We start from the raw sequence: 26,479 nt of genomic DNA on the forward strand, positions 1-26,479 counted from the left end.
GCTCGTACTGGTGGGATTTCCGGTTTCCCAATAAGGCAGCGCGCGCGCCATATTATTATCGCCTTCAACTAACAATGTTTGTGAACGTTGTTGTTCAGCACACTCTGCAAAGTTTCTTGTTTCTGCGCCAGCAGTTTTTTTATGGGATGTTTGCGTTTAAGCAGTGCTGCAGTGAATTTTCGGACGGGGGTGGGATTTCGGAAAACCGGGTATTTTCCAAAAAAAAAATCTTTTGCTCAATTTGAGGGTTACATTCCGTTGGCTTTCATTTCGAACGATAACTCGAACATTTTGTAGCATACTTCGCCTTGCCCATTATTTCAATCAGTACCGCTTTAGGGATCAATATATTAATCACTTTACCAAATTGAGAGCCTCTGTGGCGGGCGGCTACATGAACAACCACGGCTGACTGAAATGCAGTCTGTGCATTACCATTCAGTCTATGCAGCCTACGCAGCTTATCAGTGTGCAATCTAAGGAGTTAAGACCAGCACTGCATCTGTGCAGTAAAAGTGATTAATATATTGATCCCTAAAGCGGTACTGATTAAAATAATGGGCAAAGCGAAGTACTGATACAAATTTCAAGCTCAGAAAAGCCTCTCCTGATTTTTTGATGAAATCTTTATAACGATGGGGGAGCCACCACTCTAGATTTCACTTCTGAGCTGGTTTGCGACGCCGTTTTTGGAACCAGCGGTCGGTCAATTATTTCATTAAATGAATCAATAAATTCTGCCGCTGCGGCATCATTTATGGAGAGTACATTGCAGTTGTGAATGGGTGTGGTATCGCCGGTGGTGGACGAACAATTCGGCGCTGCTACGGGAAGCGGATGCTTTTGGCGCCGTTTATAACGTTTACAGCGCGCACCGAAGTTATAGGTACGATCGTTCGGATAACTACATACCGATCGATTGTGCCGTTGCCATTCCCAGTGGACCGAAGGAGGTTAACAACACTATGATGGAATATTCATTGAATGAGCCTATGTGCTAAATTCGTAGCTGCTGTTGGTTGAAGCCAGTGGAAACCACATTAAGTAATATTCACGTTACATTCTCTGATCAGATGCGGTCTGATCAGAGATTAAGTATACAGCTCCTGGAAATATATAAGTACGTGGCGGATGGAACTGATTTTTAGCAGATTGTGTAAATAAATTTATCAAGTCTCTATGGCCAGTGTTATAAATAAAACATGCTTCATGTACTAATAGAACTCTTCCCGAGATGCATCGAGCCGTAACCGGTTTTACCGTTTACGTACAGTAACTATCCCATTGTTGGTGCTAGAACGGGTAAGATTCACTAAACTGTTGAATGTGGGTACAATTTCATAGCTAACAATAAACACTCTTTACTCGTAATTCGTAAACAGCACTAAGCTCAGCAAGCTGATTCACTACAGATATGTATACTTTGCTACAGTAGTCTTTCTACCGTAGTAGATGTTATTCAAATATCAAACGGCCATGGAGTTCTTGAGACATTTGACGACCTCAACGAGTTTGGCTTGGTATTCACGGTTCAGCGTAAAAAATAAAATTTAAAATCGAACACGTTACGTTAAGCAAAAAGTAGAAGATCCGAATAACACAACAATGTTATTTTTACCGGCGTCATAGTGTGGCCAGATAGATGCAGCGTCTGTCCCCACAATAACGCATGCTCCTTCTGATACGATGGCCGCATAAAGACCGCCATGCACATCAGAGTGCTGTAGCATATGCAATACCATATCGCGGCGGCACACAACATCCGCCGGTACGCAGACGCCGCTTGCGGCTGGCTTCCAACGCCGCGCTGGGAGAGTTGACTTCCACGGCGCCAATCGCCGACTGCCGGCTCATCCAAAAGCGCACCATCAGCGATATGTACACCGCCACCGTCAGCGGCAGCGGAATGTATATCCCCACAATCAGATAGTGTATCCAAGGTGTTAGGGGTTTGGGCTGGAAAATACAGTTGTTCCACGGTGGCGCGACGACGTAATTGCCTTCAATGTTGAGCACTGTCGGCACGGTGTCTACTATTCCGATTAACCAGCTGATGCCGATGGTAGCCACAACGGCCGTTGTGGTAGAACAGCGAGCATACATCTGCCGACTTGTGGCGGCAATTAAGCGGTTGCTGCCCAGGAACAGCTGCGACCAGTTAGCCGTCTGCATAAAAACTTGGAAAATGAATTTTATGTGGACACAGTCGATGGGTTTGAAAATGTTGTACTGGGCCACGTAGTTACCCATCATTTGCAGCGGAACAAGAACTACGGCTAAGATGGCTTCAAGAAGGACAAGATGCAGTATAAGTATGCCCGAAGCTCGCGTATACACCTTTAAGAGAATTAAAACAAGCGGGAGGAAGGGGAATATAATAGCGGAGATTAAGTAAAAGACAAAGGAAACCACGGCCCAGTTAAAGAGGTTATCACCGTGCGCGATCCACCATGGAATGGCTGTGGGACTAGAAAAGCTCTTGATGGTTACAGTGTGCGAGATATTCTCAGAGGCTGAACCGGTTGAAGCCATGGCGCTGTTAGCGGAATAAAGTGTTATTAATTACAAGCGAATGAGTGCGAAAGGATGGTATTCAGCGGCATTTAACTGGAATTGGCAGATCCGTGGTTTACCGTTAAATGGCTCTGTCTGCGGCATTTTGATCCACAATGTAGTCTGTAGTTTCCGGCAGAACGCATGCAGCAGAACGCATGCAGGGCGCGTGCCCAGTGCACTGTCGCGTGATTTTCGATGTCCTCTTTTCTAGAGCTTACGTAGCATTTGCGCGTCATTTATTCACTGAGTACGGTAACAGGTTGCATCTACCTATAATTGGATCTGTCAATCGGCCGGAATAATTGCACACCAGTAAACCGATCAAAACAAAGATTCATTTCCTGAAATTTTACCGCGCACAAAGCGAACAGCGGCTACTATTGACACCAGCGGAAGAAAACGACAATAAACGCTGTTCTAATCTTAACATTTAAAAGTCACAAAGCCATATTTACGCAATCGCTGAATCATGCTAGTACTTGCCTGGAATCGCGTGTATCCGGGCCTGGAATACCACGGAAACGTTGTGACAAAGTTGACCCCATACAATTACAATAAACACCCGGGTCACGGGGCCGCGTGCCGCGATTTTAGTAACGCATAAAATAAAAGTGTTACTTTTCCGCACGTCGGAACAGCGCGCAGGCAACACGATGACAATGTCATATGACTGCTGCAAATGTTTCCTGCTACAGAAATATACTTGCTAATACGCAATGGCTAGTTTTGCAAGAAAGACCAGAGCAATTACGTAAAACCTGCAGTTTTCGAGAAGCATGAATCCATAAGTGTCACGTGAATAATAGAGCAGCTTCCGTTAATGGCTGAACTCTGCATGAGACAACGTAAAAACCGGCAGTGTGCTAAATAATCAATGATATACTGTAATATTATTTTCGATTGCGTACTCTGGATAATAACACTTATTCTGGACAAACCATACTTTAGATTTGCCCTGCTTTATTTCTACAACGGAAGGATCGCTTTTCAAGTGCCTCTTGTTGGTGCGAATTTAAAACTTAACAAGTCGACCTCCGAATGCATACTTATCCGTGGCATGTAATACACGAATCGATTACATAAGCGCGGGATTGATCTGATGTTTCAATGCGGTTGCTATTAAAATGAGCATCGAAGATAAGACAAGTTTGATAATACGCATGATAATGCTTACTGAACCAGTTTGCAACACTTTTCTGATAGGTGCTGCTAGACGACTTGATAGGCGTTAAGTAATTCCTGTCATATAAAGCTGCGTTCGTAGACTACATCTACATCTGAACAGAAAAAACTAAAATGCCTTCGCGGATCAAATTAGCATTCTTTAACGTCCACCACATCAGTGCGGAAATCTCCCGCTGGATTCTGCATTATGCCGGGCAGCAGTTCGATGATTTTCGTATTGAATTCGCGCAATGGCCGTCGGTAAAACCGACCACCCCCGAAGGCACCGTGCCGTACATGGAAATCGCTACGCACGACAAGGATCTGAAGGTCCTGTCGCAGAGTATGGCTATTGCTCGCTACTTAGCCAGGATGTTTAAGGTGGCTGGCAAAGACAGCTGGCAGGAAGGGGAAGCGGACAGCATCGTCGATTACATGTGGGGTAAGCAAGTAAACCAAGAAGAGCTTCTAGATTCATAAAACCGATAAAATGAATATATATAACTGATAAACCGATATTTTACCTCCTTTAAAAAAAGGCAGAATAAATCAGTGAACAAAGTTGCGCATCTTTAATTTAACTACTCCCACCAGTAAAAAAAACTCCCACCAGTGGAAAACTCCCACCAGTAAAAAAAAAACCTATTTAGAACGTAAATATCACTGAAACTGAAATATAGAATTTCACGAGCGAATTTAGTTTGAAATTTGATAAACAAAGCAGAAAACTTTTAACCGTGATATAGTCCTTAATACTTAATTCATCCAAAAAAATAATTAAATAAGCGAAATGTTCTGTTTTACCAGTGTTTCTGGGCTTTTACCATTGTTTTACCAATCAGTTTCATTATGTACCTCTCTGTTTATGCCAGTCTTGCCAGCCGAAACTAGTTTATGGTTTATTTTAATAAGATGCGGCAGCCGAGTATGAAGCCTGGATCGACGCTCGAATGGCTAAGAAAACTACCCAAGCCGATGAAATTAAAGAAAAATACCGCAGTGCGACATTACCACGTTATGTGCGTGATTTCGAGTGGAAGCTGGCTGATAATCAAGGTAACGGATACCTGGTGGGCGATGCACCTACCTGGGCGGATTTCGCCGTGGTCAGCTTTCTGGATGAAATGATTGCGCTCTACGGCGTCAACGTGTTGGACGGATACAGTGGCTTACTGGCGTTGGTCGAGCGGGTGCACAATTTACAAGGCATCAAAGAATATTTGGCAGCGCGCCCTGGACGTCATGTCTGTGACCTTTAGCTTATCGGGCGAAGTTTTGCGTGCTTGGAGCATTTACGGCACATTTTGTTTTAGCGATTGTGTCCGTGACCTTTTGTTTTTACTTAGACTACGTTCCGTGCAGAATACGCAATAAAAATGTTGGTTCTTAAATGTGTTCTTTCGGGGTACTATTTTATCGGTAATGAAAGTCATGTCAGATGCAAGTGAATAATCAATTTCATTATGTAAGCATTCTATTCAAAAATACGAGCACATTCACCTAACAACCAAATTAAATCGGCAACATCAAACGATGTCCTCTAATTATATAGACAACGGGCCAATGTCGGACACAGCTATGCACTACTGACGGTTATTGCGGCAAAATTGTTTTACCTCTACTAAGCACACTAAAGAACTGTTATCGATCATAAAAATGAGCGATTCCGCCTCAGAGACCGCTGTTCCGTCCCCAAACGATCCCACTGCCGGAGACTGTCGACCCGCCGGAGCCGAATCGATCGCTAACTGCGCCGCTAAGATCTTCAAGGACCACCTGTATGTTAGCGGTGGACTGGCGCGAATCGGCCGACGCACCCTGGACACCATTGGCTGCTGGCGGCTCGATCTCCGGCGGCCCACCCTCTGGACACCCATCGCTAGTCTGATGCGGGCAAGGCAAAATCATGCCATGCTGGTGACCGGCGGCCAGCTGTACGTTGTGGGTGGGGCGTGGTATCAGTATGAGCATTACGACGAGCAGGCGGATTGGTGGAGTCCCGTCGGCCGCGATTACCATGTTTACAGGAATCCCACCCACGCCGTCATGACGGTCGTGAATGCGGCGAGTACTCATTATAAAGCGGAAGACGATGACGACGCGACGAGTGTATACTTTAAACTGATCAGCGATGAAGATGAGTGTAGACAGAATTATTGTAGCTGGCAGCGGCTGAATCGGAAAACAGCACTGTCAGAAAGTTTTGTCTGTGTAAATAAAAGGTTTAGAACGCGGTGGCACAACTTACAGTTGCGAGGTACTATGTACTTATATATCGTACTGCTTGGTCGGTTGCGACAGTGACCATTGATCACTCGGAATATTAAGGGCTTTAAAACGTAATAAAAACATTGTGAAAGCATCCATAAAATAATTTATCCGAATGACTCACACTGATTATGTATTGTATCATTGAGCGGATTCAAAAAATTAATATGGAGATACTCAATGTTAGCGGTGTTGGCTTCTTTAAGTTTGCTCTGAAAACGGTCGATCTGTTCGAATAATCTCTTTTTTGTTGTTAACCTTTAGCTGTTTTTTACCGAGCAGACGTTGAAGTCCCGTTAACCGGTTGTCTGCTCTTGATATATGAATGAATGAATGAATGAAGGAATCATCTCCGCATTGCCCACCGACGCAAGATTATTAAATTTACCTATCCGTGATCAGAAAAACATAAAAATCAATGTATTGTATTTATAACTGTTAATGCTGTCGTTACAATTACGCTAATTCCGCTCTTTGAGAGTAATGATAACTTTTGTTCACAATCAGGATACACTGCCGCGCTCAGCCATGTCAGAATATAGCATCCAAAATAAACGGGACGACGTCGTCACGACGATGTAAATCATGTATGTTTCAGCGGAAAGAAACGGCACGAAACCATAGAAATGAACTTTAAATCGTCGCTACTAGCCTACTGTAACAAATATTCCGTTCGGCAACTTCCCTCGATCAGGTCATCAGTCCGATGAGTCGGAATTATAGTAGAAGTTGTCTGAATCGTCTGGGTTCATCCAGAACTCAGCCATTTCGGCTAAGAAATGCAGTGCAATTGAAGACAGTTTCTTCAACTGCAGATGCCCCGAGCCGTCAGCGCATTGAAGAGCCCGCAAGCCGTCAGCGCACCACTTTTTGCCGCGGTAATGCGCGGATGGACGCGGGTCAGCTGTCTGCGTTGCGCACAGGGTCTACAGAATATCATCATTTTTATGGCGCTATTACGGTTCCTAATTTAATTTAAGCTTGCGTTTAATTCATCAAACAAAAGCAAGCATCAGCGACCGCTCTTACCCTGCAGGCCAATCCTCTCTCACGACGCATAACTTTTTCCCTACCGATAAATGTCAACCAGCCGGACAAGGTGTCGAGCTCCTCGCTGCTCGGCATCGGTACGTCGTTCTCCATTTCATCCCATACTGCGCTGCTCATATCCCTCCTCATCGGCAACCGAATCCCGGACAGGTCGACCCACAACTGAATTTCCTTCCAATCCTCTAACTCAGCATAGTTCAATTCCATCGTGCAGCGGACCATATGAATAGTATCGCACGGCAGATCACTACATGCGGCGATGAAATCAACGAGACGATAGGTGAAGGGGTATATATTAATGGGTTCTTCAGCGCGGTGCGTTTCACAGCTGCGATACCGATTCTGCTCAGACTCTAGAGTATAGCCGAACTGCAGATCAAACTCCACTCCCACCACATAAATCGTTGGTACTCGACTTTCTGTTTTCCGGCCCATATAGTGTATCATATCAGTCACCGTCACAAAATCGCCTGTGTTCATCTCTTTTTCGCGACGACCATCTATGACGATGCGTTGTGTCGATTTGCAGAAAAATCTAAAAATAGGTGATGTCAAAATGTAATGCCGCTGGATACGATTCGCCTGGTAGTCATTGTGAGAAGTTCCAACAATGATGCAGGTCGTCAATAAAGGTGATTCCAAGAGGCTGCTCCACCCAAAACAAACGGAGCGTAGTCCGGTCTGCGTCCTAGTATCCAAATGGGAAAACACTTCCAGCAAAACAGCTGACGTTATTAAACTGATATCATTGATTTCCTCGGGCTCCCCACAGAACGCACTTTCTTTGGGCAAAGTGCTGTTAATTTGTCGTATAGTTGAAAACAGCGCGTCATGGCGTCGATCTAACCGACTCTGTAAACACCCGTAATTTTTAGAAACTGACGCCAACTAACAGCATAGGCAACAAAATAATAATCTTCAATACGAGTACTCAAGCATATAAATGCTGTAAAAAACACATTTCGCTATTAAAGCGCATTCTAACGTGCCGGCAGTTTTTCGACGAGTCATGTTTTCTATGCAACGTGTTCCGTGAAAAACCGTTATTAGCAACGTAATGAGTAATATTTATTGATTACCAGAACTTGAGAAGGAGTCTCTTGGCCCGGAGCCTTAGGAGGGTTGCGCCACAGGTACGAGAGGTTTCCATCTATTACGTCGACGAAAAATACCGGGATGGGGTTGTACGTTGCTTGCCGGCTCGCCTTTTCATTCAAGTGCTGCAGCAGTTTATCGGCGTCTATATGGCGGCAGTCTTGCGGCAACGACACACTATGTTTCTCGAATACCCCTGGTACAACTGACTCAAGCACAGTAGTCAGCCCGCTTAACTGAGAGCCGCCATCATGCCATTTCTCTGAGGACGGAAGCTGAACCGGAGGTTTCCGACCTACAGTGGCCCACCAATCCCTTGACACTTTCCAACGCAATCGGTCCAACGAAACCAGATCCGTACTCGGTACGCCATGCACCCACTGGACAACGGCTATGCTGCAATCCGTGTGGCGAATGCCACGCGACACATTGACAATCCCTGCGGGAAACCAGACCCACGGACCGAAGGGTGTCTCGGGCATCAGCACGTCCACGGGAATGGTCACGTCGGGTTTGGCGTAAGTATATGCATCGGCCAAAAGGGATGGTTTCGACCGTTTCTTATCAGGAATGGCATTCTGGAATACGCGGCTAAACGGAGTAAACTCGCGTCGTCGGCTGGGAGTTAGGAAGTCAACAAACAGCCCGTAATCAGCCACGTCCACCACACGTCCGCTGCGGAAAAGGCCGTCGTCGCCCAAAATATCGACACGGTTGGTTCCACAAACGTTTTCAGACATCGTTGTAGGCTGTAGCTAGAGAATTCTAACAACCGATAAATGCCAAATATTCGTGGAAATTAAAAATCTATCGTACTTATAATTTCGGTTTATCACAAACCCTATAGCGACATGTAGAATTTTTTTACAAGTGAGAGTACGGACACCTTTCAAGCTTCATATGCATCAAATACTTACGTTTTGATTTTTAGTTCAAGAACGGCTTCCCCATTCTGTTTATATTAATTATGAAGTGAATATGATAAATATACAAACTACTAAGGGGTAATTTAACAACTCAAGCAGGCGAACACAGAAAATACGGCTGCAGAAATATGACGATAAGCTTGAATACACCTCGTAAATTTATGGCTGCTTTGAAAAATAATTACGCGATTACTCGAAGTGCTGATAATTAAGTGATACCTGCGTAGCGCGTACTCCAGCTGCGCAAAAGTCTCATAATTATGATGAACTACGATCTCGCCATCTCGGTACCGCACGTTCGATGTACGACGAAACAACAACATCTACGGAACTTGGAAGCCCTTTTCAGCAAAATGCTGCAAATTGGTACACCAGTGCGCTGCTTATCGGCACTATCTTACTGAAGATATATGCTCATTTTATTAGCTGCAGATGTATAAAGTGTCTTATTGCATCAGTATTAGTATCGCTGAAACTCCAGCTGTAAGCTGTAGTTACCTAATATCCTATTAGTACAATATGTAGTACGTTATACGTATAATACTATTAATATGATATTATGTACAATTAATATTTATATGATATTACGTAGTAATAGTACTCGTACTACATATTAATATGATACGTAGTACAGAGTCACTACAGACCTGCGTAAAAAACCCGGTACCGCAGATGTTGCAGTTTTGTTTGCTTCCCGCTACTTCCATATTTCTCAACAACTGACAAGCGGTTACTTTTACTTAAGTATGCATTTTAAACAACCATTTAGCCAAGTTTAAAAACTGTGTAAATCAAGTAGAAGCAGAAGCGTAATGTTTAATTTGAGCAGTAATCGCGTTACTTGTACTGTGTAGTGTGTACACGTTACTGCGGTGAGCAGTTTATCATGAAGATACTTGTAACGTACACGCCACACAGCGGACCTGTAGCCGGTTGTTCAAAACTTGTGTAACGTGGTCGGTTGTCAAGAAATACGAAAGTGCAGTTATTCCCGACTAATTCATAAGAATAATGATACCTTTTTCAGTTTTTCTTAAGAAGTAACTGAGCTAGTATATTTGGTTAAATATTTTAAATAGAAGTACTTGTAACTGGAAGTATCGCTCAGGAGCGGCGCTGACCGCGCTTGATAACCCACCAACCGGCGACTGGATCACCCTGCCACAATTCCCCGCTCCGATCACCCTGCATTGCATGTGCCGCCAAAGTCTTCCAGGACGATTTGCACGGCAGCGGAGGAGCCATGCAGAATGGGCTCACTGCGTGTTCTGCATTGGCGGTCCCTCCGTTGAGTGCATGGTCCGATCACGTCATGCGAGCCGCTGTACATCATGGACCGGGCGTGGTGTCACTGTAAGTGCTGCGGGACATGGAAAACTACACTCAGAAGATTTTGTTTATATAATTAACAAGTTCCGTTTCTCTGTAACATTGTGTTATTTCCAACTCGGTGACATAGGTACATATGTGATGTGTGACTGTGAAGTGTGATTCCTGCATTAAGAATACTTAGCCGCGCGTTCAGGAGAATCAGGACATTCTGCTCGCTACCCTTAGCTTAACCGGTACAATACAGTACTGTAATTTGATGCTATTGCTGTGTGTAGGGTATGTTTGGGTTAATCTACTGACGATGACATGACATTTTCATATGTATGCTAACCCCGTGGCACCAGATACTTCTCGTTCCGTTTAGCATAATCGCTCTCTATTCATATCAGTCGGAGAATGAGCTGTTTTACGAACGTAACAGAAAATAATGTACGACAATACCCATAATTAATTCTCCATTCTCGTAACTACAAAATATTTTATCACTGTACTTAACGTATCGGCACATACTAGTCGGTCAATGAATGATATTATTAAAATAAGTAATTTCACTAATAATATTTTGTCACTCATACGAAATTTGCATGTCGCTTAACAACCAAATCGATTAGCCCAGATGATGCCCTCTAAACAACTGACCATTGTCGGACACAACTGTGAACTGACCCAAAATTCTCAATGATGTTGCGGCAAAATTGATTTAGCATACTAAGCACACAAAAAGAAAACGGCTAACGACCATCAAAATGAGCGATTCCGACGCGGTTACCGGTGTTCCGTCTCGCAAGCGCTCCCATTCGCCGGAGACTACCGACCCATCGGAGCCGGCGGACAGCAGTGATGTGGCGTTATTTATGCCCATTATGGCAAAACGCAGCCGTCTCCGTGCCGGTTCAGCGTACTTTGGAGCGATGCTGCAGTCCCAGGTTTTTACCGAACATGACCAAGCCGAGATCACCATGCAGCCGCCGCCCGGGCTTGATCCCAACGCCTGCAACCATCTGCTGCTGTATGTCAGTGGATATTTTCCGGAACTCGACATTCCTGATGGACAGGCTAGTAATTACGAATCTATCTATACTAAGCGCAATTCCACCAGTTTCCATTTACAATCATTTTTTCAAAAACTATACTCGTACTGCGGTTATTAATACGCACTTTATTAATCCGCCCTGTGCGCTATTTTGCAAGTCCTTAACGTGAAAAAAGGGCCCATTGTGTCAAAGCTCAGTGAAATCTTTTTTTATGGTGGAGAAAGTAATTATTATTTAATGCATCAATAGAATTTCGATATAATATTCCTTAATGAGACTAATTTTTCAAAAGGCTAATTTTTCAAGGACAACTATAACTTTACCCGCACTTTTTGATCTGCTATTGCAACGAATACTTCAATTTTTCTGATACGTTTGCGTACGGGTATATGTTTTCATGAACTGGTTTCGTATATATCCTGATTTCTTAACACAACGAAGTACTCTGTGGCTTAAACTTTTTATGTTAAGAACATTGTTCTTCCGAATAAAACTAAGAGGATGACAATCAAACACTGGATGGCTCCAGCGCACCATGGTAAATCAGACCGACATTTTGTTCAGCCACCCGGTATCATGGATTCTGCGATTATAATTTTCGTGTTTGGTTTTCTGCGTTGAATTACAGTACAGATATTGGCTGGGCAAAAAAGGTTGCAAAAACACTTGCTGTTGAATTTATCCCTGAATTTATTCTGTCAGCACCGCGGCGCACACCAGCCAGCATTCTCTGTACCCGATGAAATCACCCGTTTTGCGCTTGTGATAGCTTTAATTATTGAAAACCTTTCGCTCAAAACGTTTAGGCAGATCATCAGTTGATTCACCTAAAAACAAACTTAATTTAAGAAAACCTGAGATCAGGCGTGCGCGATGGACGGTCACTCGAGCTAGTAGCGCGCCAAACACGTGCTGGTTGGTCACAATTTCTAAGGGCGTAGGTAATGCGGTCGAAATATGAGAAGTACGAGATAATCGAAATATATAAGAAAATAAAAGTATGTATTTTTATTAAATTAATTCAAATTCGAAATTAAGCAATATTAACGTTTTCACAATTTGAAATATGAGGGAAAAATTAATACTGAATGTTGTCTGTGTTAAATTTACAGGCCGAGCAGATCCTGCAGGTGGCCGACTACTTCCAGCTGCCCAATGTGCAGGAGATCGGGGAGCAGTGTGCCGAGAAGCTGGTTGCAGAGACCGATGAGATCAACTGCTTGCGTCATCTCCGCGTGGCCCTACGCTTCGGGCATGAGTGGTTGAAACGATGCGCCATGCGTCTGGTGATCTATGATTTCCAGCAGATATCCACTACCGCGGATTTCCTGGACTGCTCCACGGAACAGCTGCTCTACATTCTGCAGCAGAATTTCCTCGTTGTACCCGATGAAGAACAGGTGGTCGAGGTAAGACCAAGAGATTTCAATGGCACTTCACAGTACTTAAATGTATCGTAAAGGTCATAGGTGGTTAGTTTACGTCGGCTCGTGTTCATTGCCTAAAAGCTTAGCAACTCAAATACTAACTACAGCATACTGACTGATGTACCGTACCGCCTTTCGCATGGAGGTTGTGTGCTGAATTGTATTTTGCTTAATTCCATGGATCCAGGAGTTCTTCCCTAATCAAGAAAATCCCTAATCAAAACCAGGCAAATAAAAACAGCATAAATGTTGCTGTTCCGAATTTTTTGTTCCTATATTTAACAACAAACTTAGAACTTAATTTATACTTAAACTTAATTTATACTTACAAAGAACGCACAAATTGTACGTAAATGTAAACAAAATGTCAGAAGATTCGCATCCCATATGTATGGCGAACTTAGGCAAAGGTGACCGATAACTTAACTCAACGCGTGCAAACCGGAATTGTGCTTTGGGCACTATTACCGTTTTTAAATATGACTAATTATTTTAAAATGTTTCTTTATCTTTTTAATAATATCCGTCGACAGCAGCGTCATGGTCAGCCATGTGACAGTTTGCAGGCGGTGATGGCCTGGTTCGGACACGACAAACCCAGCCGTTGGCGGCTGGAAGTTTTCAGTCAAATCCTGGCGGAGATCCGCTGGAGCCTGCTGAGCGACGGCGCCCGCATGATGCTCATGTCGGCCGAGGACCCCTTCCGCGCCGCCCTGACCGACATCCTGCAGTACTCCGGTCTCTCGCCGGCCACACCCACCCCGGCCATCACCCGGCCCATCGCGCGCCGGCGGAACGTTCAAGATGTGACCTTTACGTATGCGCCCTTCATCAGCGCGTTCAGTTTGCGCTGTATGACGACGGATCTGACCGAATGGCCGCTGGCGCCTTATGACCCCCAAAAAGTGGGCGGGCCGCTGGTCCCTGGACTGTGGGCGGTAAAGGTCAACGGCAAGATAATCCTGCAGATATTGCAGTATGGCCGGATTGCCACGCTGTCGTATGATCCATTGAAACATACGTTCGAGACGTTGAATGGACACGAGAGGCTGAATCTGGGGTTTACGATGGACAAGGAGACGGTGTCCATTCAGCCGGTGGTCATTCGAAATAAGATTTATATCTTCCGTGAGGGAAAACGGTCACAGGATTTCTACGAGTACAATTTTAAATCTAAGGCGTTGCACCGGAAACCGACGCCGACATCCGGTAGAAGGTATGAGAACGTCTAACAGCAGCAACAAAATATACTGCACGGTTTTTTTTGCAAAATTAACGGAAAAATAAATGGCGAAAATAAAAATCATTACCTTCTTAAAAAGTATAAATAATCAATTATTATCCCGATGCAGGCACAAAAATCGTTTAACAAATTAAACGAGTTCCTTGTTAGTTTCAAACCTATTTTTTAACGTTGTGAATTCACATACATAATATTTTAAAAATACATTACAATCACACTATTTACTGATTAACTCATTTTCATTCGATTTAATAATTTATTCATTGACTTATTCATCTGATTTAATTTGATTTAGTAATTTGTATAAGTCATAAAATATGTACAATCATTTATCAATGAATGCAAAACAGTATTACAACGGATTTTTCAGATTCTGTTTATCGGCTGATTACTTTCTCAAGTAATTCAATAACGTTGCAATAAAATTAATAATAATAATAAAATGTCTCGTAGAATCAACTGCGGCATCGACGTTTACCGCGACGAAATCATCCTCGTCGGCGGCCAGCTACTCCCCCTTAAACCCCGCCTCCTCAGCAGCAACGTCGACCGCTTCAACCCGGTGACCGCCGAATGGACCGCCCTCCCGCCCCTCCCCGAGCCCACCGCCCAGTGTGCCGCCAAGGCCTTCCAGGACCAGCTGTACGTCACCGGCGGGACGGTGTTGTTCGGCCGGCGCCTGCTGGACGTTGCCGGCTGTCTGCGGCTCAACCTCCGGCAGCCCACGGTCTGGGCCCGCGTCGGCAGTCTGACGCGGACCCGGCGCCAGCACGCCATGATGGTGACCGGCGGCGGGCTGTATGTCGTGGGTGGGATAGGGCACCGGTACGATACGGCGTTCGGGAGATATGAAAAATATGTGGAGCGGATTGATAGGTGGCATTCGGTGTACCGCTGGGATGAACAGAGAACGTATCCCATCGGCGGCGGGATTAGTGTTATTGATGCGGCTAGTACGTACTACAAGGTCGAGAGCGACGGAGAGGATGACGCTGCATAGCTGGCTGCTTATTAAAACCCGCGATCATGTATTGTTGTGTGCTGTTTCAACTCGGTGTTGCTGTACCAAGGTTTCGGCCGGCAAAAATTGTCGATTAACAAAAACTGAAAAAAAAGCTTCTCCAAGTGTTTTTGTTAAAAAAGCAAATAAACTGTATCAACTAAAATAATTTACGTTAAATATTAAGCGAACTATGACTAACTGCGTAGTAATTGCAACGATAGCAAAATACATAATAAAATATACAAGCACGGACATATTACTTTACAGTTACAATTCAAATATTAAGCAAAATAGCCATAATATCCTCCTGTGCTCAAATGCAACCTACAGTTATTGAAAACTCATGCCAGAAACATTTTGTTATGAAATCATTTTACATTCAAGACCAGAAATACAACTGCAAAAGATCGTTCACAACGCATTTATCTTTTTTGTGAATTTATCATTTTTGTGAATCATTTACAAAACATTTATTTGCATAATTTCCAACGACAAACTGCCCTTCGTTTGCAGGATCTTTATCCAACAAACAAGACTGAAAAATCCGGAGATGTAGATTCAATGCGGCGCAAGAGCGCACTCGTAAGTTTGAACTTCCATTATCCATTCACAGAACGAAAAATTGCCATTAACATTAAAATTATAAAAACTAAAATCAAAGTAAAAAGAATTAAACCAAAAAACCCTTTTACTTTACATTAAGACTTTTTCAAAAATCAGTAAAAAAATGGCAAACATAACTAACACAGAAAATATACGGGCATAGTAAAGGGAAAAATCAAACAGGAATTTCAAAACCCTATCACCAACTCAAACGGGCATCATCTCGCTTTTCGCATCCGGAAAGTAGGAACTCCACACGGCAAAAATCAGTAAAAAAATGGCAAACATAACTAACACAGAAAATATACGGGCATAGTAAAGGGAAAAATCAAACAGGAATTTCAAAACCCTATCACCAACTCAAACGGGCATCATCTCGCTTTTCGCATCCGGAAAGTAGGAACTCCACACGGCAAAAATCAGTAAAAAATGGCAAACATAACTAACACAGAAAATATACGGGCATAGTAAAGGGAAAAATCAAACAGGAATTTCAAAACCCTATCACCAACTCAAACGGGCATCATCTCGCTTTTCGCATCCGGAAAGTAGGAACTCCACACGGCAAAAATCAGTAAAAAAATGGCAAACATAACTAACACAGAAAATATACGGGCATAGTAAAGGGAAAAATCAAACAGGAATTTCAAAACCCTATCACCAACTCAAACGGGCATCATCTCGCTTTTCGCATCCGGAAAGTAGGAACTCCACACGGCAAAAATCAGTAAAAAATGGCAAACATAACTAACACAGAAAATATACGGGCATAGTAAAGGAAAAATCAAACAGGAATTTCAAAACCCTATCACCAACTCAAACGGGCATCATCTCGCTTTTCGCATCCGGAAAGTAGGAACTCCACACGGCAAAAATCAGTAAAAAAATGGCAAACATAACTAACACAGAAAATATACGGGCATAGTAAAGGGAAAAATCAAACAGGAATTTCAAAACCCTATCACCAACTCAAACGGGCATCATCTCGCTTTTCGCATCCGGAAAGTAGGAACTCCACACGGTGTCTGTACACAGCGGAACCGCGCTCTCCCCCGGCATTTCCCCTACGACACAAGATCCCATCCAGTAAAAAACCTCCGACACTAACTCATCGATCCACGCATCCCCGTTTTCCTCCATGTTCTCCGCATGGGACTGCGATAAATGTATTTTTTCCGTGGCGTTCAGGCGGAGGAGTCGCGCCACGGAGGAGAAATTATAGTGAATGTAGGTGCCGTCCGGGGGGCCGGCGTTGGTCACGTGCAGGGGATGCTGGTACACCGGAATCACAAGGAATTTGGTCGTCGCCACTAGGCGCCACTGGTGCAGTAAAAGGACGCGCCACAGGCCGGGACGGAGGGGTCCGCGGAAGACCGGCTGGTGGACCGTCCAACCGGCTTCCTCCGTGATGTTCACCTGCAAACAAAATGTCGTGAGTTGGAAGAAAACGGTTACCTATTAAACTACTTGTATTCATTAAAAGTTTATTCACAAAAATATTGTTACTAAAATATTGGAATACAAACATTACTATTTCATTATTAGCAAGAAAATTATAAAATATATTATTACTTTACTATTAGCAAGTAAATACTTTCGGACTTGCTGCATCACTGCCTCGGTCTTCTTTGTAAAAGGCACAAGTGCAATGCACATATTCATTATGAATTTATTACATAAAAATATTATTGCTGATTATTACTAACTGATTAAATCATCGTTTTCTACAGAGAGTCTGCACACTTTAAGAGCCAACTGGTAAATAAGCCAAAATAATGACGAAAATGGCGTCTGCCGGTCGAGAAACCACAATATAACGTTCAATTAAAAAATAAATATGATTAACTACTATATTTAGTTAATAATTGGGCGAACCAAATCAAAATAGTAAGCATTAGAAAGCAGTTAGAAATTTGGAAGCCAAGTAGTAAAATAATAAAAGTGAGTAAGTGATTTATTTGAACGATCAGTAAAAAGTATGTAAAAGGAAGCAGATCACTATTATATCAGCTCGATCAGAGAAAAGATTGTAAGTAACGATGTTTTTTTTAAAATTAATCCACAAAAGCATTGCTTATTCGTAAATGTTTTTATATTAAATTTTGGGCAAAAAATATCATTTTAACTATGAGAAAACTGTATTTATTAAAAACTCATTCCATAAATATTTTACTAATATTGCTGTTAAAAATTTCTGTAGCAAAATATAATGGGAAAACAATTTTGGTGTTCAATGACAATAAATATCCTGTAATATGGCTATAAACTCTATGACCTGTCTGCGTTTCTTTAAGCTGAACGGCTTACTAACAGTAACATGAGCAGAAGTCAATGCACTACGATTTCACCGGGATCTGAGTTCACACAAACTGCACCATTTCAGACCGTGTTCTTCATAAAGGCAATTCATATAGCGCAAAAACAATTTCCGTTAAAATTTCTTAAAGCAAATCACGTTAAAACGGCTAGGTATGTACTATGTACCTAAAACTCATAACGGTCTTCATACTCACAATCCTAATCCTAATTCAAAATTTATACTCATATTGTCTCTCATAATCATAACCATACTTTGTTCCAACCGGTTATCATACTTTGTTCATTATCGGAACTGGGAAAAACTGGGAAATACAGAACAGCAAAAAATTAAAAAAAGAATTCTAAAAAAACGCAAGAATGGTGGTATCCAAAATTCAGATAAGCGCAAAACATTACAAAATCCCTTTTTTTTGTCATGACCTAAACTTGTACTGATCCAGTTTTGATGCTCGAGAGTGCAACAATTTTTTTCAGTATTCCAGGTAATTCCAACTGTTGACCTTTTACAAACTCAAATTTGTGAGGCCTTAGGAGCGCACTGGTAGTCTGGTATGAGTCGTGGCGCAGGTAGAAGTTATGGTTGTGAACGATAGTATGGTGATTGGTACTTTGGTAGGATCAAAGTATGATTTATGATTATGAGGGCCAATACGTGTATGAATTCTAAATTAGAAATAGGATTAAGAGTATGAGGACCGTTATGAGAATTAGGTGCCTACCTAGCCCGTCGAAAATCATTTCTAGCTGCCACTGCATTTTGTTGCAAATACTTTTACTTACAACATTGTACTAAAATCATTTCGGAGCAAATAATTCGAAAATCCATTTAAAATTATTAAATCAGTAAACTACTAACTGGCAGGGCACTAACCAACTATAACACATATTACAACCTCGAAGTTAATAAACGAATTTTCAAAAAAAAATTCCGAAGACTTCGGAATTTTTTTTGAAAATTCGTTTATTAATTTCAGAACATGGTGCGGAACAGCTTCACGTTCATCACTGACAATTTCCTGAGCGAAATTTCTTCCCACAGGCAATACACCACGACTTCCGCTCTGCAGTTCCCAAAAGCATTGCGACAAGTGTTAAACGCAAGAACTTCTAATTTTGCTATTTTGCTCTTTAAAAAAATGAATTATTTACCTCGAAAGAGCCAGCAACAGTATCCGCGGGATCCAGCCATACAACGGACGTAACCGTGAAATTTCCAGCGTCGGCCAGAATGGCCAAGACCGGTTCGGAATATGGTCCCACGACGTCCAGGTAATTGCGAAACAGATCCTCCTTCAGATCGAAATCGCTGGACACCTGAAAATCACACAAAAACAACGCGCTTTTTAATTATGCCTACAAGCTACGGGTACGAGTATGGAAATTAAATTTGAATAAAATATTTTCGCAGTTTCCACCATAGACCATCACATGTCCGGATTGATAATTAACAAACCATAACATTTTCAATTTTCAAACAATTCATTATCATCTGTTTTTACGGGAAAAAAAGATTTTTACTACCCATTTCCGACTGGAAAAAAAATCACAGAAGTATACATAACCATGACAAAATTCTGAACGAGCAGGCTGCTGTTTTGGTTATTACGTTGTTCCATTCGCCTATGCACTACAAATTTCACTGTAGGAGTACTATAATACAGTTTGTTTATTCGTAATTTCGAATTATTTTGTATAACGATTACATTTTAATAACACATTAAGTAAACCACTCCGTCGACTCACATTACTGATTAAAAAATTTCAAACTGAAAATACATGTACAAGTTTTGAGTAAAATCTACGTTTCACGGTTTCACCCAATGAGAAAAATTATCCGGAAATTACTAATAAAATTATAAAACACGAAAATAACGCTACCTTCATCGTCACCAAACGTTTCCCAATTTCGCTGCCGTCCACATCCTCTTTCTCAAAAAATTCTTCGAATCCGTATCGACTTTGCAGGACCGTCTGTAATCTGTCTCCAATACGATGACTAATCACGATATTTTTTACGCCGTCAACATCCACTTGCAGAAAAACATCCAGTAATTGTGGGCTTCCTTTTCCCCCGGGGAAGTCATGCTCCTCCAGCGACGAGCGCCCCAGACTCTCATACAGTGAGCGTGTCTCGTACGACGGAAATGTTTCCGCGGCGGTGTACAAATTAATCCAATGATAATTCCACGATGGACTCTTTTCTGCACCGGACGAAAAAGGACGGACAACTTCATTAATAATGGACAGATCCACGAGGGCGTCGAATTTTCGGGCGAAGAATATCGGTTTATTGGCGTAGGTCTGCAAAAGAATACAATCTGCAAATGGTCAACGCCGGTGCACGGAAAATAATTTTAAAAAATTCAGATGGATCACACAAGCGAAGAAGATAGAATACTTTATCACTTAAGAGTCGTGTTTAATTTTTCCAACAAACCGGCAATAAGAAGTAAAGTTATGAAAACAAAAGCGAAGAAATAATCGATATTTAGTGCAAATTAACGTTTGGCATTAGGCATGAAGTTCAGCCAGTTCTGTCAGATAAATTAAATGCAACTGGCCATAAATTGGATCAAAAACTGAGAATCCATCACGTTCTATTCTGGGGCACACATTTCATTCATCAGCAAAGCTTGGCAGCTTGCGCACGGAACCGAAATGGCGGTTTAAAGCAGCCACTACTCTACGATTTAACCAATTAACCGTAACCTTCTCAGCGCATAATGCAAAATTTTGTCTTCAGAAACTATAATTCGCTTGATGTGCTTTTATACAAAATAAGTGATAAAGTTTTTGAACGACTTTTTAGCAGCACTGGCCCTTTATTGTTTACCTGAGATGCGTTGGGTCTGTCCAGTGCTTTACTGAGATGATATTAGTTTCATTTAAAAGAGCAAATGTCTATAGCACATAAAGTTATGTCAAAAAATTAGTGTTAAAATATCGTTGTTTTCTGAATTATTTCAAAAAATGGGTACATTTAAATGATGTTCTGGAAAAAAAATTCAAAGTTGTCCATTTTTTAATTAAAACTGTAGATATTCAATAAGTATATTCAGTACTCTTAATCACGTTGCTGTTTTTCTCGTTTAAAGACGAAGTTTTCCTGGTTTTTTTCGCTGTAAAAATAGCGCCGTTCTAGTGACCATATCCGGCCAGGACACGAGACACGTGACTCCAGCGAACAATTTGACACTCCCCACATTTGATCCTCATGAAGAGGTAGCAGGTCCTTTAAAAACAATTTTTAAAGCATCGCTTCGAAAGCAGTCTGGGTTCAAACCCCTGTTTGAAAGGACAATCACCCACCTACAGAGTACAGTTGCCAGTTGAACCGGCGTTTTTCATTGCAAAGTCACGAGCAATAAAATTGTAATTAAAATACCTAAAAATCACAGTAAAACATTTGCGATTTTTTGAAATGTTAAAAAGTTGTTTTGTGCTTAGTTCATCCAGCACGAGCCCCATGCCAACAACGTTTTCCAAACGGAAAGAGAACGTCCATCTCTAGACAAAACAATTTAAAAAATTGAAATATTATGCATGAAAAAAGGTGGGACGAAATTTTTCACTTTTCGAGCTGGGACGCGAAAAATTTCGACACGATTTCAACTGGCGCCACTGCTAGTGAGAAACTTTCAATTTTTCGAAAAACATTTATTGGTTTTGGTAGCTAATAAAATTGTCTATCAAACGAGTCTACGTAAGCAGTTTACCGTGAGTCAAGTAGATTGCGAGGGGCAAAGCAAAAACGGAGAGAGTCATTTTGTTCGCCCACCAGGCACTGATACAACAACCAAAGTACTGTATATGCAACAATCTTGCTGTAACACACGGATAAACAAATTCCCAGTTTTTTGTTTTACCGCAATGCGCTGCACATCGCCGGAACGGAAGACATTAGGCGAACATCCACACCAGTCGACAATATGCCGATACTGACAATTGCAGCCTTTTTTCCGTTTCCAGTTGGTCATCCGCAGATTATTGTTGATAAATGTCGGCGCGAATTCGCTGTTCTTCAGCACCGTATGGAAAAAGCTCTGCAATATTATAACTGTAAATTATAACAAATAAATAACAGAAATATGTACTGTAAGTATAATAACTATAAAATATAATAAATGAATAACAAATAAATAAATAATAAATTACTGTAAAACAATTGTAAAATATAATGGATAAATAACAAATAAATAGTATACGAGTACTGCTGTAAAATAATTTTGAAATACAGTATAACAAAAATAAATCTACTGTATTAAAATTTTTATGCCATAAAGAAAAAAGTGTTGTACTTCGGCTGGCAATAATGTATGGTTGAAAACCACCAGCAATCCGCGGATCAGCTCGTTTGCGGGGCTGGTAATGAGATACTGGCAGAATGATCGATGCAGCGCCACCCAGTCACTGCCTCCGTCGATAATGATTCCCGATGGCAGCCGTCGCGATCCCACACGCCACATCCGGTCTTCGCATTGATAGAACGTCTTGTCCAAGCCTTGCCGCTTAATAAACCTAAAAATTGCATCAAATCGCACTGAAAAAATCACGAAAAGAAAAGAAATGAAAAGCAAGCACGCACATTTCACAACAGATCGTACACATAAAAAAGCTACGCTGGAGAACATAATCAAAAAAACCGAAAAATACAACTGCCACAAGTAACAACTATGTACGCGAAGACGTTCAACGATTGCCAATGCAACAACAGTTTAAAACTCATCAAGTAAAGGAGAATCATCTACCCACATAATTCACAACGCTTAGAAAAAAGAACACTACAAAAACGAATTTACAATATTTATATTGATAAAATAACTAGCTGAAAATTAAAAATATGCACTTAAGCTTATTTAGGTAAAAATTACGGAAGACGCCTAACATCTTTCAAAACCCAAATATTATAAGCGTGGCTCGTACAGATAAATGGGGTGCGACAGAGCCATTGTACTACGTACAAGAACCACAACTACGCGCACACTAGAATTATTTAATTTTATTAAGAACTGCAATGCCAATAGCAATGAAGTCATATCAGCTGAACGGCGCAGAAAACTGGCTTTTTCATGCAACAGAGACAAACAAATTCTATTATTTAAAAATATCTAATGGTGAACGACTTTTGTACAGTCACAGAGCGAGTCACACGTATAAAGTCGACACTACCGGTGTCCCAAGTAGGCCATATTACTTTCAATATGAAATTTCAAAAATACGCCATACGTTACATTTACGCACATTTTAAATCACAACTCACTTTTCTGTTTCCGTTCCATGCGATTTCGCAAAATTCTTCCCATAATTAACCGTTAAATATTCCGCCAATGCTTCGCTGGATCTGCAAAAATATGCTAACAGTATTAAACGCAGCCGTCTCACAATCTCGATCGACGATGTGTGTACTTGATGGGCAGATCAGATTCACTGAGATTAATCAAATAATCCCAATTCCACCCGTCCGCATCACGCAGACCGTATCGCATGGCATCCAACAACGTCGTCAGCAGACTCGCACCACCCCAGATCGGACTGCGCCGCTGACGCAGCAGGCGAATGTTGGGGAACGCCGACTCCAACGGTATCAGCTGGTTAAATAGGTACGAACTTCGCTATTAGAAATATACAAAATAAATGCCTGGTCATTGCCAAAAAATTACAATATTTACAAAATATCCAAAAACCATATAGCAAGGGAGAAATTTGAGATTAGGGCGAATGTCCGCTCGGCCAAGGGAATACAGCTACAAGGGAATACATTCGATAAAATGATTTTGAACTATCCTTCTCGCCAAACCATTTTTGATTTTAAAAATCAGCTTAGCATTTTTAACTTAAACATTTTTAAATTAAGCATGTTAAGGTTTCGCTGTAACTGAATGTTGATGTGAAAAATTTATCGGAAATTATTCAACTAGAAGTTGTGGCAAATTCATAGTACTGGGTTTCAGGCACAGGCTCACAGCTATGCCAGAACGCCCCGAAGCAACGCCCCTGCACTGCAATATCTGCAATAACGTATAATCAACGTATGGTTGATTTTTCTGTCGCAGCTGATTTCCGACGAGACCAGCTATGAAGTATGAACTAATACTGTAAATTTTCACTCATAGACATAGCGAGAATATCTTCGGCTGCACATGTTATTCGAAATCTTCAACACTAAATTTTAAACTTTCTAAACAAAAGGCAGTTTGTATAATTTTACAACGCCACAAAAAAAACTGAACTGGCGGAATAAATATTTTGGCGAAATAAAAATAGCACCTAGCTATTCCGGCGTAATTTAATCCACTGGAAAAATGAAATATGAATGCAACTCACCGCATCCACATGGATGACAAAGTAATAGTTCCGTTGATAAATTAATTTCAGTAAACGCAGCACTTGGCGGCTGTCGCGTCCGTAAATTGTCAAGACAAATAAAATCCGCAGCGGTCTCTTCGGAATTTCTGAAAGGCGATCACGAGTATAATCAATTTTGCCGATTTTTTATGCTAGCTGAAAATCACCTAAAAGTACCAATTAATTCACTGTAACTGAACAAAAGCTTATCTAAAACGAATATTAAATCTGATTTTATAACGTGGTTATTTTTTATTACAGCAGTACTCGCAGAAATGAAATACTGAAGTTAACATAAAAAGCTGAATCACAGGAATTGGAAAAGAAAGCAATAATTCCAAAACTCTGAAAAACATTTAATAAAATTTTGGATTAATTATATCATACGGCAAAAGAGCAATATCTGACGATTTTTCAGTTTTATTCCCATAATAACAACATTCGTAAAAATTTTTAATAAGAAATTAAGGAAAAGGTATTAGCAGTTTTTAACACAGTTTAAATTTGTTGTGGACTGAATATTTACCTTTAAAATTCTAACATTTTAGCAGCGTTGACAAGGTCTGAATATTTTTACAAACATTAAACATGCCATAAATTATTTAAACACAAACTGACATTATAAATAGTGTCAGTATATTAAAAAAATATTTTGAAAAACATATTAAATTTATTTAAAAACATTAAAACTTATTAATTAAAATTATGAAATAATCAAGTTAAATTTAAAATAATAATATAATAATCTGTAAGCGGCTGATTATTCAGTACTTATTGTTTTACAATTATATTAAAAAATTTTAATAGCAGAAATTATGACCGAATATTTTTAGAAACATACCATAAAAATAATTATAAATAAAATTCATAACTATGTTACTTAATACGAGTAAATCTACATATGAATTGCAAGAAAATCCTCACCGAAGTCGTGAATTAATTTGCTCTCGTAACGTGGCAGCGATTCCGGATATACCGATCCCTCCTGCAGTCGACACGCGAACTCCGCCAGCTCATTTTTACAGCGTACCGTTGTCGCGCGCTGGATGGCGGAGAGTGCATCACGCGATGAGATGTTGCATCGCGAAGTCTCCAGCAGCTCCTCGCTGTGCACACTCTGTGGAATCTGGAAACAATTCACATCCAATGATCAAAACGATTGCAGCCAGTCGTCGAGAGGGAACTTCGACATACAGTAAAATCGCTGGTGCGATTGGCAAAATAATGGTACGAAATGCGAGCCGCCAGCGCCACGGTGAGAGTCAGAAAAAGAAGACGAGGAGAGAAGAACTGCAGCTGGTGGAAAATCTGCAGGAGCCATCGGGATACCACCAGCACATACATGGCGCTCTACGTGATGTCTGCATGCATCGCGGAACTGATCAGGGCATTATTGGCAGTACTTTCATCTGAGATACACTACACTATGAAATTAACGAGAAAGAATGCAAGGGAGTGTGAAACAATCAACAATGCGATTGTGAAACAATAAACATAACACAATGCGAAGTAAGTAAGAAATAAATTTGAAAATAATCGTACGTATAACATAACATCCACTTGCTACTCATAGACAAGTCAGGCTTCAGCATCACCCTGCCCTGAATTCAGGCAGCCCGCAACTGCTGCGAGCGGGAAGCTGAGCGACACATTTTATATCTTCATTTACCGCAGCAGTACTGTACAGAGTAGAAAATATTTAAGAACTGATATTAATTCGTGGCGCTCACTGAAACTGCACTGCAGGACACATCAGGATTTTATTGCTTTGCGGGTTAAAAATGGGGAACAGAGAAACTGAAACATATGCCGACAGACTGAAAACAACCAGAACAAACGCCCCCTCTAAAAAAAAAAGAAGAGGAGAGGGCGGGAGGGGAAAATCTTTGAAGCAAATTCACGAACACTGCAACTGGACAAAATTCTTACACTGCGTTACCCGCAGCATTTACTTATATAGGCACAGCCACACGCATGGAAAACAACAAGGTAATTAACATGTCCGAGGGAGAATCTTGCAGCTGGGCGCTGGCCAATAAATCTGACGCGGTGCGATAAGCTGGTGCCGGTGAGGATGATGAAAGGAGGAGGCCGCTCGCTTCTAATTAACCGCT

The 26,479-nt window shown here is 41.4% G+C and overlaps 5 protein-coding genes across 10 annotated transcripts; 2 read left to right on the forward strand and 3 right to left on the reverse strand.

Moving 5' to 3' along the window:
* Nucleotides 1–1,697: 1,697 nt before the first annotated feature.
* Nucleotides 1,698–2,532, reverse strand: LOC129589953 (uncharacterized). The gene has a single exon (XM_055484895.1). It carries the CDS (start codon nucleotides 2,530–2,532, stop codon nucleotides 1,714–1,716), a length of 819 nt encoding a protein of 272 aa, XP_055340870.1. The 3' UTR covers nucleotides 1,698–1,713.
* A 1,236-nt stretch (nucleotides 2,533–3,768) lies between these two features.
* LOC129589922 (probable glutathione S-transferase 7) lies at nucleotides 3,769–5,148 on the forward strand. The gene is made up of 2 exons (XM_055484854.1): nucleotides 3,769–4,162; nucleotides 4,633–5,148. The coding sequence occupies exons 1-2, from the start codon at nucleotides 3,853–3,855 to the stop codon at nucleotides 4,977–4,979; spliced, it is 657 nt and encodes a 218-aa protein (XP_055340829.1). The 5' UTR covers nucleotides 3,769–3,852; the 3' UTR covers nucleotides 4,980–5,148.
* Nucleotides 5,149–6,117: 969 nt separating this feature from the next.
* LOC129589921 (uncharacterized) lies at nucleotides 6,118–9,370 on the reverse strand. 5 transcript variants are annotated; one of them, XM_055484852.1, is made up of 4 exons: nucleotides 9,279–9,370; nucleotides 8,118–8,888; nucleotides 7,018–7,890; nucleotides 6,118–6,914 (listed from the first exon to the last, which is right to left on the reverse strand). In XM_055484852.1, exons 2-4 carry the CDS (start codon nucleotides 8,871–8,873, stop codon nucleotides 6,687–6,689), a joined length of 1,857 nt encoding a protein of 618 aa, XP_055340827.1. In that variant the 5' UTR covers nucleotides 8,874–8,888; nucleotides 9,279–9,370; the 3' UTR covers nucleotides 6,118–6,686. The 5 variants fall into 5 exon arrangements, with proteins under 5 accessions (XP_055340827.1, XP_055340826.1, XP_055340828.1 ...); XM_055484851.1 differs by having other exon boundaries at nucleotides 8,118–8,898; nucleotides 9,279–9,367; XM_055484853.1 differs by lacking the exon at nucleotides 9,279–9,370 and adding an exon at nucleotides 9,051–9,257 and having other exon boundaries at nucleotides 8,118–8,882.
* A 654-nt stretch (nucleotides 9,371–10,024) lies between these two features.
* On the forward strand, nucleotides 10,025–15,243 carry LOC129589972 (kelch-like protein diablo). Of its 2 annotated transcripts, XM_055484915.1 has the most exons (5): nucleotides 10,025–10,412; nucleotides 11,003–11,446; nucleotides 12,538–12,834; nucleotides 13,419–14,068; nucleotides 14,549–15,243. In XM_055484915.1, exons 2-5 carry the CDS (start codon nucleotides 11,138–11,140, stop codon nucleotides 15,093–15,095), a joined length of 1,803 nt encoding a protein of 600 aa, XP_055340890.1. In that variant the 5' UTR covers nucleotides 10,025–10,412; nucleotides 11,003–11,137; the 3' UTR covers nucleotides 15,096–15,243. The 2 variants fall into 2 exon arrangements, with proteins under 2 accessions (XP_055340890.1, XP_055340889.1); XM_055484914.1 differs by lacking the exon at nucleotides 10,025–10,412 and having other exon boundaries at nucleotides 10,828–11,446.
* A 357-nt stretch (nucleotides 15,244–15,600) lies between these two features.
* LOC129589923 (xylosyltransferase 2-like) lies at nucleotides 15,601–25,905 on the reverse strand. Its single transcript, XM_055484855.1, has 10 exons — nucleotides 25,560–25,905; nucleotides 25,290–25,491; nucleotides 24,345–24,472; nucleotides 23,427–23,632; nucleotides 23,281–23,361; nucleotides 22,319–22,538; nucleotides 21,887–22,063; nucleotides 19,899–20,321; nucleotides 19,170–19,334; nucleotides 15,601–17,117 (listed from the first exon to the last, which is right to left on the reverse strand). The coding sequence occupies exons 1-10, from the start codon at nucleotides 25,707–25,709 to the stop codon at nucleotides 16,671–16,673; spliced, it is 2,199 nt and encodes a 732-aa protein (XP_055340830.1). The 5' UTR covers nucleotides 25,710–25,905; the 3' UTR covers nucleotides 15,601–16,670.
* Between the last annotated feature and the right edge of the window lie 574 nt (nucleotides 25,906–26,479).

This window comes from Paramacrobiotus metropolitanus, unplaced genomic scaffold (assembly GCF_019649055.1).
Source record: "Paramacrobiotus metropolitanus isolate TYO unplaced genomic scaffold, Prichtersi_v1.0 Parri_scaffold0000038, whole genome shotgun sequence".
Taxonomy (NCBI): Eukaryota; Metazoa; Tardigrada; class Eutardigrada; order Parachela; family Macrobiotidae; genus Paramacrobiotus; species Paramacrobiotus metropolitanus.

What these genes read in the sequence shown, in the direction of transcription:
- LOC129589953 (XM_055484895.1), bottom strand. Translation starts at nt 2,532, where the DNA reads ATGGCTTCAACCGGTTCAGCCTCTGAGAATATCTCGCACACTGTAACC.
- LOC129589922 (XM_055484854.1), top strand. Translation starts at nt 3,853, where the DNA reads ATGCCTTCGCGGATCAAATTAGCATTCTTTAACGTCCACCACATCAGT. An exon ending in CATCGTCGATTACATGTGGG is followed by an intron (nt 4,163 to 4,632) that starts GTAAGCAAGTAA and finishes TATTTTAATAAG; the next exon opens with ATGCGGCAGCCGAGTATGAA.
- LOC129589921 (XM_055484852.1), bottom strand. Translation starts at nt 8,873, where the DNA reads ATGTCTGAAAACGTTTGTGGAACCAACCGTGTCGATATTTTGGGCGAC. An exon ending in AGACTCCTTCTCAAGTTCTG is followed by an intron (nt 7,891 to 8,117) that starts GTAATCAATAAA and finishes GGGTGTTTACAG; the next exon opens with AGTCGGTTAGATCGACGCCA. An exon ending in AGAGAGGATTGGCCTGCAGG is followed by an intron (nt 6,915 to 7,017) that starts GTAAGAGCGGTC and finishes GATATTCTGTAG; the next exon opens with ACCCTGTGCGCAACGCAGAC.
- LOC129589972 (XM_055484915.1), top strand. Translation starts at nt 11,138, where the DNA reads ATGAGCGATTCCGACGCGGTTACCGGTGTTCCGTCTCGCAAGCGCTCC. An exon ending in TCGACATTCCTGATGGACAG is followed by an intron (nt 11,447 to 12,537) that starts GCTAGTAATTAC and finishes TTAAATTTACAG; the next exon opens with GCCGAGCAGATCCTGCAGGT. An exon ending in ACGCCGACATCCGGTAGAAG is followed by an intron (nt 14,069 to 14,548) that starts GTATGAGAACGT and finishes AATGTCTCGTAG; the next exon opens with AATCAACTGCGGCATCGACG.
- LOC129589923 (XM_055484855.1), bottom strand. Translation starts at nt 25,709, where the DNA reads ATGTATGTGCTGGTGGTATCCCGATGGCTCCTGCAGATTTTCCACCAG. An exon ending in TTGTCATCCATGTGGATGCG is followed by an intron (nt 23,633 to 24,344) that starts GTGAGTTGCATT and finishes TATTTCTAATAG; the next exon opens with CGAAGTTCGTACCTATTTAA. An exon ending in CTGTTGCTGGCTCTTTCGAG is followed by an intron (nt 17,118 to 19,169) that starts GTAAATAATTCA and finishes TTTTGTTTGCAG; the next exon opens with GTGAACATCACGGAGGAAGC.